Source organism: Mirounga leonina, unplaced genomic scaffold, assembly GCF_011800145.1.
Source record: "Mirounga leonina isolate KUSES-001 unplaced genomic scaffold, KU_Mleo_1.0 Mir_127, whole genome shotgun sequence".
In the NCBI taxonomy this organism is placed as follows: domain Eukaryota; kingdom Metazoa; phylum Chordata; class Mammalia; order Carnivora; family Phocidae; genus Mirounga; species Mirounga leonina.
In genome coordinates this window covers 10081681-10095815 of record NW_023270316.1, presented here as the reverse complement: position 1 = coordinate 10095815, position 14135 = coordinate 10081681, and the positions used below count along the sequence as shown (strand labels likewise).

Genomic DNA, 14135 nt, shown 5'->3' with positions numbered 1-14135 from the left:
AGCCCAAATATTCCCTTGTCAAATATTTCTGGGGCCTACACTTGAAGAAAGAGACGATTTTCATAAATCTGCGAGCAGGACCTTTTTTTTTTTTTTTTTTTAATGTCAAAATAAACCATCTGCTTGTACAACTGTTTCTAATTACTTCCCTGCCTAGACTCTGCACTTGAGGGGTTTGGTACCAGCACCCCGCCCAGAGCGGTGCCGCTGCCCAAATCCTCGCAGGCAGCTCATCAGACACTTGCGGCTCCTGGTAGAGAGGCCCGACCTGCACGCCCTGGTGTCTGTGTGTCCGTCTGCAGGCGGCCTGCGGGTGGCACCTCTCCCTGCCGCGCCCCCCGGCCCCCCCACGCCCCCATCGGGAGCCCCACCCAGCAGGAGCGCAGCTCTTCGGCACAGCCCCGGAGCTCAGCATGCGTCCCGCCGCCTTCAGGAACTTCTTGCTGCTGGCGTCCTCCCTTCTCTTCGCGGGGCTCTCAGCTGTCCCCCAGAGCTTCTCGCCATCTCTGAGGTAAGCCTGGTTTGTTATTCTTTGAGAGGAACCTGCCCTGCTTTGCGTGGCAGGGCTCAGGTCTGCAGGATGGCTGCCCTAAGCCAAGCGCAGTTAGAAAGCTGGACCCGGGATAAACTGTTTTCAACCTGTTCCTATTCCTTTCCGTCTATCTGCACCGTCTGTTGCGTCTTGTCTGTCCTTTTACTTTTCCTTCGGGAAAATACCGTGAATAAATATAAATATTTAACTTCTTCCTATTTTAGTAACTACCAGGAGAAACTTCTGCCATGAGCCTAAGGTAATCCTTTGTGTACCTGGGGTGTGCTCGTGCCCTATAAGGCAGAATATTTCACAGGGTCTGTATTACATTATTGTATTGCATTTCGAAAGAGACTGTGGGACACATAATGATAGCTAAACTTTTTAAAAGTACCGTTTCTAAGCACTGCTCAATGCAAATTTTCATAAAACGGCTGCCCCTGGCCATCAGCTAGCAATGGGACTTTTTAGAGTACTGAAAAGTCAGCCAAATGTCATACTTTGCATTCATTTGCATTTAATCTGAATGTGCATATAAGACTCAGTGGCAAGCCACCAAGAGGCAGGGCTGGATCACCTCTGTCCACTTGGAAGGCAGTCCTATTCCTAGGTGTGCAGGTCACCCCTCAGACATTTTGGGTCATGGTCATGTCGCTCGTGGTGGCCCATGGGTGGCCCCCAGAGGAACGTGGAACCTCAAACTTCCTTCCTGTGAAGTCGGACGTCGCCGCACGGGGGTGCACTGGGGGGAAACGGCGGCTCCGAGTAAATGGGGCAGTGTCTGCTCTTGACCGTGGCCCTGCTGTGGTCTGTCGCCCTTGCAGGAGTGCGACTGGTGCCGCGTGCAGGCTGTCCCGGGCCGAGTCGGAGCGCCGGTGCCGGGCGCCCGGGCAGCCCCCAGGGGGCGCTCTGTGCCACGGCCGCGGCCGGTGCGACTGCGGGGTCTGCATTTGTCACGTGAACGAGCCCGGCGTGTACTTTGGGCCCCTGTGTGAGTGCCGCGAGTGGGTGTGCGAGACCTACGACGGGAGCACCTGCGCAGGTAAGGGGCAGCGGGCGCACTGCGGGCGTCCGGGCTTCCGGGGCGCCCTGGCGGCGGGGGTTTCTGCCACTTGCCGGGGAGACCCTCAGACGGAGCTCGGGGAAGTGACTGCCTTCGCGCAGGGCTTCCCGACGCCCCGCCACTCGGGCATCACGTGCTGCCATACTTTCCTCCGCCCTAGGGTCCGAACTGAAGTGGAAATAATACTGGTGAAGATTCACTCACTTAACGATAACTCTCCTTATTACAGACTAAGCCCCCAACTTCCCCACGAGGGAAGTCAGTCTGGTGGGCTCCTCTACCCCAATCACGAATGTTAGTCGCATTTGCAGAACATAAGCCTGGATTTTCTTTTTACCAAGGAAAAGCAGGAGACTATTATTTCCCCAAATTCCGGGGGCGGGGGGAGCAGGTTGTGTCTTTGATTTGCCTTCTTATTCTTAGGGTATAGTTCACTGATAGTGTGTATCAGAGAACGATAACAAGGAAAAAAGTAAGCAGATCCATACTGACTTAGAAGCGATTGCTGTTGTATTGGTTTAGCTGCTTGAATTTTTCAGCTGCAGTGAAACTTGGTATTTTGTAAGGGTGCAGTAAAAATAAATTCATTTCTCTTGTACATTTTTAAGGAGTGATTGAGGTTGTGATATTGGAATGGGTCAAGATACTTCTTGGTAGAGAACACCCCTCGCCTATAGCAGTTTCACAGGGACATGCCATTTCCTAGGGCCAGACCCTCGGTTGGGTCACTGGGAATGATGCAGGCGCTCCGTTAGTAAAAGGACAACACGATGCATTCCAACCAGGGTTTGGCAAATTTGTAGGGGGAAAAGAAAATGCACAACTTGTTTTACCCAGGATGTCGTTAAGAATAAGAGTCCAACACTAACAGAGGTGAAGAATGAGTTTATAGCAGAATGGTTTTTCCTGGGCCCCTGGGCCCAGAAATGCATAGTGAGAGTATTTAATATGCACACCGCTTGGCAGTGGAAAGTAATCATGTCAGTAATTTGGAGGGGCACAGGTGCTTCTCTGTGGCTGGTTTACCCTCTAAAGGCTGGGGCTCAACCCTTTAAAAAATTTTTTTTTTTAAATTTATTTGACAGAGAGAGACACAGCGAAAGAGGGAACACAAGCAGGGGGAGAGGGAGAGGGAGAAGCAGACTCCCAGCCGAGCAGGGGGAGCTCAACCCTTTAAAAATACTGAACACCACAGCTCGTTATTTTAATGGTGTCCGTCCCACAGGCTGCAGTATTATTAAGGGCAGCCCTTTGGAATGAAAGCTAAGTATTGTCTAATATTTCATTCCAAATCTGACTGTTAACCTGGCTTCTCTTGGCTTATACTCCCTCCGGCAGGGTCTCTTCAATATCATGAGTTCCGAACACATTTTTTCAGGGCATTTTTGAGTTGTTCTTTCATCTAATCACTTTTGAAATATATGACTTAAAAGAGTTTCCATTTTAGTGACTAGGAAGAGCTAATTGAATTAAACTTAGCAAATACTTATGAGGTGCTCTATATTTACTAGACTCTCTGCTGTTGGAATTCTGCAGAGGGAATGCTATGGCCTATAGTGCTCTTGTTGGTCCCCCATGGAAAGTGATTTGTTGTTTACCCTTAACATCTTAGTCATTGCATTCTTTCCTCCCTGATGCAAATGCAGGACTGAATCATGCATGGTTTTGTTTGCATATGTCCACATTCCCGTGGAAGGTAAGATGCTTCTCTTTATTTCAAGGCTGAATGAAGTAACTGTGTTCGTTTTCCATTCTCCTCTTTGTGACTGATGCCCACCGAGGCCTGCTCCACCGGGCCTGGTGCGGGATCTGCCCCTGCAAATGCTCTGAGATCATTTGCCAGGCCAGTGCGATCTTTCCACACAGCACGGTCATGGGGCTGCCTCAGCAACTCGCCTACTTGTTCTGCGCTTCAAATGTAGCTTCTCAAGTCTGCCTTCAAGAAAAAGTTCCTGTGTTGTAGCTAGTAAGACAGAAGCATAGCAGGTTGTCTTCTATGTTTTTATGTGCACCTGGGCCTTTACCTCTGTGGGGTGTTCTAGAAATAGAGTAGCTTTCAGGGACCTCCATACCCCTTCGAGGAAAATAAAACCCTGCTCTGATAGTGTATCATAGAATGGTTAATACTCTGGGCTCTGGGGGAGGATTTCTGGGAGTCAAATCCCAGCCCCACCACGTAACAGCTGTGTGAACGTGGGTGATTACTGAAACTTTTTGAGCCTCGATGTCTTCATCTATAAAATGGGAATAACAACAATACCTACCTTACAGGATTGTTGTGAGCTCTGGCGCATGTAAAACTCTTAGAATAGTGTTTTTCACAAAGTGCTCAATACATATAAATATGCGTATAGGCATATAACATATTATTATAGATGCACAAAGGTGAGCTAGGATGGATGGGTGGATGGGTGGACGGATGGGTGGATGGGTGGATGGATGGATGGTTAGATAGATAGATAGATAGATAGATAGATAGATAGATAGCCTAGCTTTGTATTTGTTGGACATTTGATGCAGTGAGAGCAATTTTCTTAATGTAGCCTGGGCCTGTTATTGATCCAAAGCTAAAAAGGTCAAGCAAGGATAGCTATTTTGGCCCAGCCTCAGAGCAGCTCTATTAGCTACACCATGCCCTTTTAAAGTTGGGATAAGAATCCATTGGGATTCTTATACTGTGAATCATAAGAAAGATACTTGTTTTAGTTTGAGCCTGGTCAAAAGTGATTACATTTATATTAATGTGTAACTAATGTATAATCCAGTGTCTACTTGTTCATGGCACATGAATCTTCCTTGGACTTTTATAGTGTAAAGGTCTGGCCCAGAGATTATTCCTGTGTATGGGGTGGTCAAATGAGAAGTAAACTAATTTGGGTGGAATATTTCTTTGAGAAGAGTACAGTGTTTGGTTACAGAAGAACAAACTTTCAGCTAATATTGCAAGGCATCCCTGAATAACCCCCTTAACAGGTATGATTATACTTAAATAAAATATTGTGTTCGTTTAAGATCTTTTCTAATCACTTTTGAAATATATCACTTAAAAGAGTTTCCGTTTTAGTGACTAGGAAGAGCTAATTGAATTAAACTTAGCAAATACTTATGAGGTGCTCTATATTTACTAGACTCTCTGCTGTTGAAGGGGTATAAAGATGAAGACAATATGACAACTTCCCATTGAGTAGGGAGATGAAAATACCAAATACCTATAATGCAATGCAGAATATCATTTCTACAAATTTCTATGAGAGTTTTACTGAGGCAGGAATTAAATATTGTGGCTAAAGTTCTTGAGAAAGAGGTAGCCTTTGACATAAATCTTTATGCATAGGGAGGTTTTTAGTCCAAAACGTGGACTGTTGGAATTCTGAGGGAAGAAAAATCCAAGCAGTGGTTTAGAGGCAGAAAGGCATGTGGTGAGTGTGTTTGGGGACCAGTGAAGTATTCTAGGTTTGGCCTGGCTGGATCTTAGGGCTGTGGGGAAAGTAGTTGTAGATATTTTGAGTTACAGTTGCACACATTGTTGAGAGCTCTGAACTTGAATGTGAAGTTTGTGCTTATCAGAGCCATGGAGTGGTTTGAACATGGGAGCTTTGATTAGTACTCTGACTCATGAAAAGTGACAGGGTAGGGTGCTGGAGGGCAGGGGAGGTTGGGGTAGACACTTGATGGGGATGAGCTCAGTTTAGAGACTATTTCAATTCTAGCCCATGGGAGAGAGTAAGATAGAACAATGATGAATTTTAAAGACTGTTGAAGATACAATCAACATGCTTTAGGACCCAAGGATGAGTAAGATGGTCAATCAGTGACTGGGCATATGAGAGAACTGATAGAGTAAGAGTCAGGAGAAAGAACCAGATAACTCCTAATCAGTGGCTAAGACTCTTTACTAAGGAAAGAAAAATGCTTATTTTTAATCTGAAATTGCTATAAAATGAAGAATTATCAGTAGCAGAATGAGTCTGGACTTGACTGGCAGTGGATCCAGGACTAGATGGATCACGTCTGAACTGTTAACTTGGGTTCAATTGCTTATATCCTTAACCTTGAGCCAGTCATCTGATTTCTCTGAAACTTAGATTCTTTTTTTGGTAACATCTTTATGGATATAAAGAACCTTGTGTCCTGCATTGTATTATTCAGAATAATTTTTATGTTTATGTATAAATACATTTAATATCCATGTAATTATGCATTTATACATTTATTCAGACTTTGTATAAAACATCCTTATAAACATTGATTTATGTACATAAACATACACAATATACAAATAATTAAAATACATGGAAACACCCCTAATATATAAATATTAACAATTTTTTTCTTGCAGATATTTTTGACTTTTACACTGCTAAATAAATAGTATGAGAATTGCATGTGATTATTCATGAGAACTGGACTTTCTGGCTCTTTATAGTCTGTCTTAGGACTGATCTGCTTTTCCTCACAGTTGTGTTTTTCTTGAATAGTTGAGTAATTCCCTCCAAGCCTATTTTGCGGAATCACTCTTCGGTTTTTCCTTTCTTAGTTATTTTCCATTTTGCACCTTCTCTGCCTTCCTTCAAACCATATTCTAACTTACTTGCTCCCTCCTTTAACTCTGTCCAGCTCCCCTTGGTACTTCCCATTCTTGCTTCTTCTTTATATCCCCTCTGCACCCCTGTGTGGGGCACCACACATGTAAGAGCACTGTCTGTTCTTTAACACCCAGTCCAGTAAACGATTGTGTTGAACAGACTCACTGCAGTTTCCACATTGCTTCCATTCATGTGTTTTCATCATGGTCTTAACATGTCCATAGTTTTGGAGAACATACTCAGGAGTTCCCTACCACTAGCTCACTCCCTTCATGCGGGCCTCTTTTTTTTGTGAGTTCTACACTCTTAAGCTTATCCATTTTGGATAAATGCACCCTCTCTTACCTCAAGTGACACATAAAAATTAAAGATTTTCATCTTCATTTTCTCTCAACTGTACTGCTTTATTCGGACCCAATACTCTGCCGTTCTACTGTAGAGATTGAGATACCTTGTCCTTGGACTTGGTCATCCTCACACCTTGATAATCTAGAAGAGCGTATTTATAACATTAGGGTGTTTAGATCAAATAGTGTCAATGTGAGAGGTTCAGTGGTTATTTTTCAAGTAGAATTTCCCCAGAAAGAGAAGGGAACATCTGAGAGCAAACTTACTTGTTACAAATTTTTAAATTTGCAAAGTAAAAACCTCTTTCATAGGGTTCTTGGAAGGTTTCCATATATTTTGAGACATGATAACATCCCATGTCTCTTAGTATCATAACCCCAAAAAGCTGCTCAGCTTTCTGGGCCTCAGACATAGGTTGGGAAATCTGACCTTTGAAGTAGTCATGTAATTAGATTGGGTCCAACCATAAGGAAGATGTGGTATATATATACACAATGGAATATTATGCAGCCATCAAAAACCCCCCGAAATCTTGCCATTTGCAACGATGTGGATGGAACTAGAGGGTATTATGCTAAGCGAAATAAGTCAATCAGAGAAAGACATGTATCATATGATCTCACTGATATGAGGAATTCTTAATCTCAGGAAACAAACTGAGAGTTGCTGGAGTGGTGGGGGGGTGGGAGGGATGGTGTGGCTGGGTGATAGACATTGGGGAGGGTATTTGCTATGGTGAATGCTGTGAATTGTGTAAGACTGATGAATCACAGACCTGTACCTCTGAAACAAATAATACATTATATGTTTAAAAAAAAAAAAAAAAGAAGATAGTAGGAAGGGAAAAATGAAGGGGGCGGAAATCGGAGGGGGAGATGGACCATGAGAGACTATGGACTCTGAGAAACAAACAGGGTTCTAGACGGGAAGGGGTGGGGGCTGGGCTCACCTGATGATGGGTATTAAAGAGGGCATGTATTGAATGGAGCACTGGGTGTTATACGCAAACAGTGAATCATGGAACACTACATCAAAAACTAATGTTGTAATGTATGGTGATTAACATAACATAATAAAATAAAATAAAATAAAAAGATTGGATCCAACCAGACAATCCAGAATAATCTTTCCATTTTAAGATCTGTAATCTTAATCACATTGGCAAGGTCCCTTTTGCCATGTAAACTATTTACAGGTTCCAGGAACAAGGATAGACATCTCTGGGGGCCCTTAGTCTTCCTACCATACTCATCCTTCTGGGAAGTGCAAGAAGAATGCTACAGTGTATGAATGGCAAGAGAGAGCGGTTCCAACCCCCCTTAGTACCTGGCTGTTCTTACACTTCATCTAGGATGCAAGTACTGAGTCTTTTTCTTCTTTCCACAGTTCATCTTCATGTTCTAATTTCCCTGCCCCCAGTCTTTCCCACACCAGTGCTGATAAGGAACTCCAAGCTTCTGGTCCAGATTATGAAGAGTGACTGATAGCCCAGCAGTTGCCTACGTTCAATGCCTGACATTATCACTTGCCAACTCTGGAGCTCTGGGCAAGTTACTCAAATGTTTGCCATTCCTGTTTCCTTATTTATGAAATGGGCTAATAATATTATCAACGGGGATAATAATTATGCTAAAACACATGAGTGATTAGTCACTGGAGTTATATGCTTACTTATGTCAGAGGCCCCTCTTCTACCCTAGGTCCTAAGATATTAACTACCAAAGAAATTATTTTCTTTCCACATTATATCTTCCTCTGGGCTTAAGCCTATGTTCATCTTTCCTCCTTTGATGATCAGTGAAATTTTGGAACTATCTCCCTTCAGACAACATGCCTGCTCCATAGTGGGTCATGTTCCAGCTTGTTGGATGTCTAAGATTTTGACCCTAGTTTCTGTCTTTGTCTTAGGAACTTGACTTTTGTGTTCTTGTCCCTGAAATCTTCACTCTGATTTATGGTTCTAGAGCTATGCCCTAAATAGTGTGTGAATAGTATTTGAATCTGGAATTTTTAGTCATTTTCTTTACTGGAAACCCTAAGATTTCTGCACATTTGCAGAGTTTACACTCAGTGCTTTGCTGCTGATGATTCTTACCTCCACTGGGCTGTTCCTTCATCTCCTCCAAAGCATTGATCTCAAGTGGGTTGATCCCAGAACCCACTTCTTCAACTTACAAAAATGGGAAAAGCAACACAATGCATAACAAAGTCAAAATAACTCACCTTCGCAGAGTTGTTGAGTATTCAGTAAACATTACTGAATGTTCTGGAGACACTGGAGATGGGGTAATTTAATCACAGATATGTAAACAACTTAAGATTGAATAGTAATCATTCTGGTTCTTAAATCTCCCAATTTTTTCAACCACTCCTCCTTCTTAGAGCCACGTGTGGACATGGATGAAATTCTGGGTCAAGAGTTGTAAGCGGAGGTGTAGGCAAACTGAAAGGGAGCTGACTCGCAGGACGGTATTTGTTTTGCCCATCTGCCCTTCTTCCTGCCTAGAATGTACCTAGTTCCAGCAGCCCCTGTGGATCCAGAGAAGAACATGGCGGCCACCTATGAGGATGGCAGGAATCCTGGCTTTTGGAGAGGCCATGGAGCTGCCACCCCAGTCCTGGACTGCCTGCTTCTGGACTGCTTTTGCACATAAAAATAATAAACTTTTGCTTCAGCCCCTGTTATTTGGGGGTTTTCTGGCAGCTAAATGTAACCCTATCTGAAACAACGGTTTTATTAAAAAAAGTTCAAGTCTATTAAAATTGGGCAAGAGTAGGGCGCCTGGGTGGCTCAGTTGGTTGAGCGACTGCCTTCGGCTCAGGTCATGATCCTGGAGTCCCTGGATCGAGTCCCACATCGGGCTCCCTGCTCGGCAGGGAGTCTGCTTCTCCCTCCGACCCTCCCCCCTTTCATGCTCTCTCTCTCTCAAATAAATAAATAAAATCTTAAAAAAAAAAAATTGGGCAAGAGTAGCATTTGTATAGGGGTTGAGAGCTTGAGCTCATGATACCAGTAGGGCTGGGTTCCATGCTGCTTTACCTGCTATGTGGACTCCAGCAGTTTTGGTAAATCCCGTAAGACTCAGTTTGTTCATCTCTAAAATGGGATATAATGAACACCCTGAGGAGAGTTACTGAAAAATTTAAGTGAGAAAATACACATGATGCGTCTAATAAAAGAGCTGATGTAACTGTTACTCTCAATGGGAGTTGTTATTACCATTATTAACCTAGAATCTCTAAGGGAATTATGCTAAGGCAAAAGAGACTATGTCTTTGCTTTAAGTGTATTTACCAGTAATGGATGTGTAGTCCCTGTACCTGTTTATATATTCAGCATATAATGCTTTTTTGCCTGGCTGTTTTTATGGGGGCATTATTTCTATGAGAAGATGTAATTTTTTCAAAATCTGGTTACCAGAAATTCAATTACCAGAGAGAACACACATGGTTTATGTATTTAAATATTTTTTAAATTATCCATTTATTTATCTGTATTTAAAATTTATTAAACCATCACACATGTCCACTACAAAAACTCAAACAATACGTAAACGCATAGATAAAAGCACAGTGAGGTTGCATTTTATGCAGAGAAGAGATTCTACATCAGCCCCAAATCAGACATTTGAAGTTTAAACGTTATCCTGACAAATCTCCGAGGAAGGCTGTGTGTTCAAGTTAATTACTCCATCCCTCAATCTAGCATGGTAAATACTAGTAAATGAGTGTTTATTCAATGGCTGTTTCCGTGTTTACTCCATTTTTGGTTTTTGGCTGGATCTGAGAGGAGTCGTAGCTGGATCATTCTTTTGGGGGCCCTCAGCTCACTAGGAGATGCACAGCAAGAACATCAGCCCATGGAAGTCCCATCTCTTTCATAGTCCCTCTTCTTTCACAAGCCCCACCTGGGGCTTCCATTCATTGAATGGAAGGACAGAATCTCTACACTATTTAAATCATTATTCCACCTTCCTTTATTGCCAAGTATTTACCTTCAATGCCTAAGCACATATAATTGAGTTCAGGTGAGTTAAGTATGTGTGTGCTGTGAATCCTCCTTAGTCTGGTCTTCAGCATAACCTCTGGAGGTAATCAGTGTAAGCGTAGGGTGTATACTTGCCTGTTTTCCCGTGGTTATGTACACGCGTGTGTTGTAAACATGTGAACGCACACTCTCCCAGGTCTGTTTCTTTCCCTCTTTTGCTTTTTGTCCCCTTAAGAATTTATCACAGCTCTCATTCTAGCTTAATAATATATACGATTAAGAATTTTAATAGGTATATGATGTCCTGTAGTAGGGATATATTGCTTTATTAAATGATTTGCCCATTAGTGAACATCCTGATTGCTTCCAGTTTTTGTTATTGTTGTTTTATTTTTTGATATAGGAGGGCTTTAAGCAGTATTTTCAAACTCCAATTTAAAATTGTGCACAGACCTTTGTACACCTGTATGTGCACACAGCTCTGTATCTCCCTTGTTCTTGTGTGGACACACAGACATTTCCACTAAGAAGAGTGAGCTGGGTCCCCAGGTACACGTGAGGGAGTCGTCAGCCAACAGAACTGTTAATAAAAGTGTCTTCATACATTGCTAATCTTGGCAAAGGGAAACTTCAAATCAGGTAGAACTGGGAGATCTGAAACCTTTGTCCTTAGGGAAATTTAGATCCCAAGCCTGGTGTGGGAGTCAAGGTCAAGAGTCACATCTGTAGAGGAGAAATACGGTACAGCAGAGACTGAGAATACCTGGGGGTTTACCCCCGCATGGGTAAATTCTCAAACTGTTTTCCATTAACTCTTAAATTGATAAAGATAGAGACCTACAAGGAGGTTGCAAATCTCATTTTCTTTGGAAAAGAGTGCTTTGTCTTTTCAAGGATCACATTTCCTGGCAAATAAGAAACTATATTTTGTAATAGAACTCATTCTTCTGTCTATTCTAAATCGTCTTACTTAAGGCTGGGTAGAAGAATGATGGCTTTATAAAGGGAAAAGAAAAACAAGATCTTTATAAGGATGCTCACTGGCTTGATCTTGTGTCACCTCAGTCCTAACTTACGCTGTAAGACAAGTTTCTCTGCTAAGAGCCTATCATCCTAATTGTATATAGTCACTAGTTCAAGCATCACATTATTCCAAGTGAATAGTTACCACTCTAGTTTTACTGTTTTATCTGGATACTTCCTGGGGAAAGGCAGGCCAAAAAACATTTTTTTTTTAAAAGAGGTCAATGAGTTTTGATATTGCTTTGAAACTTCTCTTAGGTAAGGACTTAACTGTAAATCATGATTTAGTCAATGGGAGAGAGTAAGGAGCCCAAATCAGAAAATCAAAACATGGTAAATGTATTTCCTTATTGGCCATTACTGCTCTTTCAAAGCTATCATTCTCTGCTGTGCAAAATAGTTAGACAAAACTAGTTATTTTTCTAAACAAAATGACTTGGCCACGTAAGCCTTTTCCTCTCCAAAATATGAAAGACAAGTTACAGATTTTTTTTTCTTTTTTCTTTTTGCTTTCTTGGTCAACATCATTAGTTATATAAGCTCCAAGAGTCATCTTGACATGAAATAATTCATTTGTTTTAAGAAGGGAAAATATTTGATTCTAGCCGTGTCCTGGATAGACTTCAATTGCCTGCTTGGATGGATTTGAGCTTTAAAATTAATGCTGTTTTAGTAATAAACAAGAATAATGGGAAAATATCTATTTCTATTTGAGTATGCTTTGCTGGAAAATATCTTTGTACATATGAATTCATTTAATTCTCATATAACTTTTAAGAGGTAGTCAAAATTGTTATTCTCCAGCTATCGTATTAAGGAACCCTGAGAAAAATTTGCCCCCCAAATCAGTAGGAGGCTTCTCCTTAAGCATATTAAAGTTGTCCTGAAACCACATATTTAGGGAAAATATTTTCATGAACTTGGAGTCCTGAAATAACATAATTTTGAAGGACCTCATTTTTATATTTAAAAATACATCTTCTGTTGATTTTTTTCTTAGAAGAGCATATTTTCATTCTCATTTCTGCATTATGCCAGAGGTAATGCACCTAAAAGCTCCAATACTGGGCAGAAGAACACTTTATTCATTTAATATCAAAAGAAGTCCGGGTAGCAGAAAGCACTGGGACTGTCATACCAACAAAGCATTTCTCTCAGCTGTAATTGATGTTCTTAGAGTGATTCCATTTAGCACCAACTCTTATCAAAATAAGCGTTCTCCAGAGTCAGCAAGGGGAGAAACTTTTCTATAACCTTTGATTTTCCTGGTCTATAAAAGTGAAAGAAAATGTAGATAGGAGAGTTGAATATATATTTGTTACTTTCATGAACATTTACTAGTGTTATTTTGGCTATTAAGAGTAAATCACATTTTGGGACACCTGGGTGTCTCAGTCCATTGAGTGTCTGACTCTTGATTTTGGCTCGAGTCATGATCTTGGGGTTGTGGGATCGAGCCCCACGTGGGGCTCTGCGCTTGGTGGGGAATCTGCTTGAGATTGTCCCTCTCCCTTTGCCCCTCCCCCCTGCCCTGTGCTCACTCTCTCTCAAATAAATAAGTCAATCTTTTAAAAAAAAGAATAAATCACGTTTGAGATTATCTTTTGCTCTTCTAAAATTATTCGTAATATGAAATCCAGACTTTCAAATAACATGCAATTTTTAATACATGTATAACATTTTTGAGAACAAACCAATGGGAATTAGCAGAAATGCACGGTGAAGGAAGCCAAATGTCTCTAGAAAAGTGAACAGTTCTGACTGGATCATCACAAGGGTGTACTTTACTCTTCGGAGGTGGGTATGTCACTCATCAATCTGCCTAGGATTCTTGAAATTCTACTTCTATATTTCATCCCTACTAATACCTACTAATACACTAGATGTAGAATTTTAAGACTTAGGAATGGCAAAGCACTGATCTGTTAATAATATAGTCTCTATTGAAGTTAGTAATCTTTCCTTTGGGAAAGCTAAGTGAGCAGGTTTGCATAGGCTGGAAATGCAGATGCACACTACTCTGGAAAGTGCCTGGGAATTGGAATTAAAAAGCAAAACAAATTGTTTTTTCTCCACTGTTGTTACTTATTGTGTGACCTTGCATAAGTCACTTGGCTTCTCTGAGCTTCAGTTAAATTCAACGAGCATTTATTAAACATCTCCAAAAGATGACAGGGCATTGATAGCTGGGAGATTGGAGTCATCAGAAAGCAGCAGGTGCTCAATCCAGTGTCCTCTGTTTCAGGAAAGGGGTGGAAAGATTTTCCTTTCAGACAGTTGACCGCTACACAGAGTCATCCTATGACCTTCCGCTTGCCTTGAAAGCTTTACTTTCTGAGGATTTTAAGAACTCTCACTCTCATAAATTATTATTTAATGAGTGCCCAATGCCTACGATACCTACATGCTGTTGTAATATAGGCATTAACATTCTATAAAGTAGACTTGGTGTTTGTTAAATTCCCAACTATCGGCACATAGCCTATCAAAATATAATAAAAGAATTATTGTGCACATCTTGAAGTATACCCCCAAAATAAATATTAAAAGCCATATCAAAACCATAATAGTCAAATAAAAAACCATGACAGTCTC

General features: G+C 41.5%; 1 protein-coding gene and 1 long non-coding RNA gene across 12 annotated transcripts in view; both read left to right on the top strand.

The window, feature by feature from the left end:
• The first annotated feature begins 214 nt into the window (after positions 1-214).
• ITGBL1 (integrin subunit beta like 1) overlaps positions 215-14135 on the top strand; it is a 338383-nt gene continuing 324462 nt past the window's right edge. For 5 of the 11 annotated variants that reach the window (XM_035003096.1, XM_035003098.1, XM_035003097.1 and 2 more), the window contains exons 1-2: positions 217-511; positions 1357-1574. In XM_035003096.1, coding sequence (XP_034858987.1) covers positions 414-511; positions 1357-1574 — 316 coding nt within the window. In that variant the 5' untranslated portion in view covers positions 217-413. Of the gene's footprint in view, positions 512-1356; positions 1575-14135 lie in introns of all 11 variants that reach the window. The other 6 variants (XM_035003091.1, XM_035003090.1, XM_035003092.1 and 3 more) reach the window with 3 other exon arrangements.
• Positions 2745-4965, top strand: LOC118009259. Its single transcript, XR_004678858.1, has 2 exons — positions 2745-3088; positions 4706-4965. It is a non-coding gene; the product is annotated as an uncharacterized LOC118009259 (long non-coding RNA).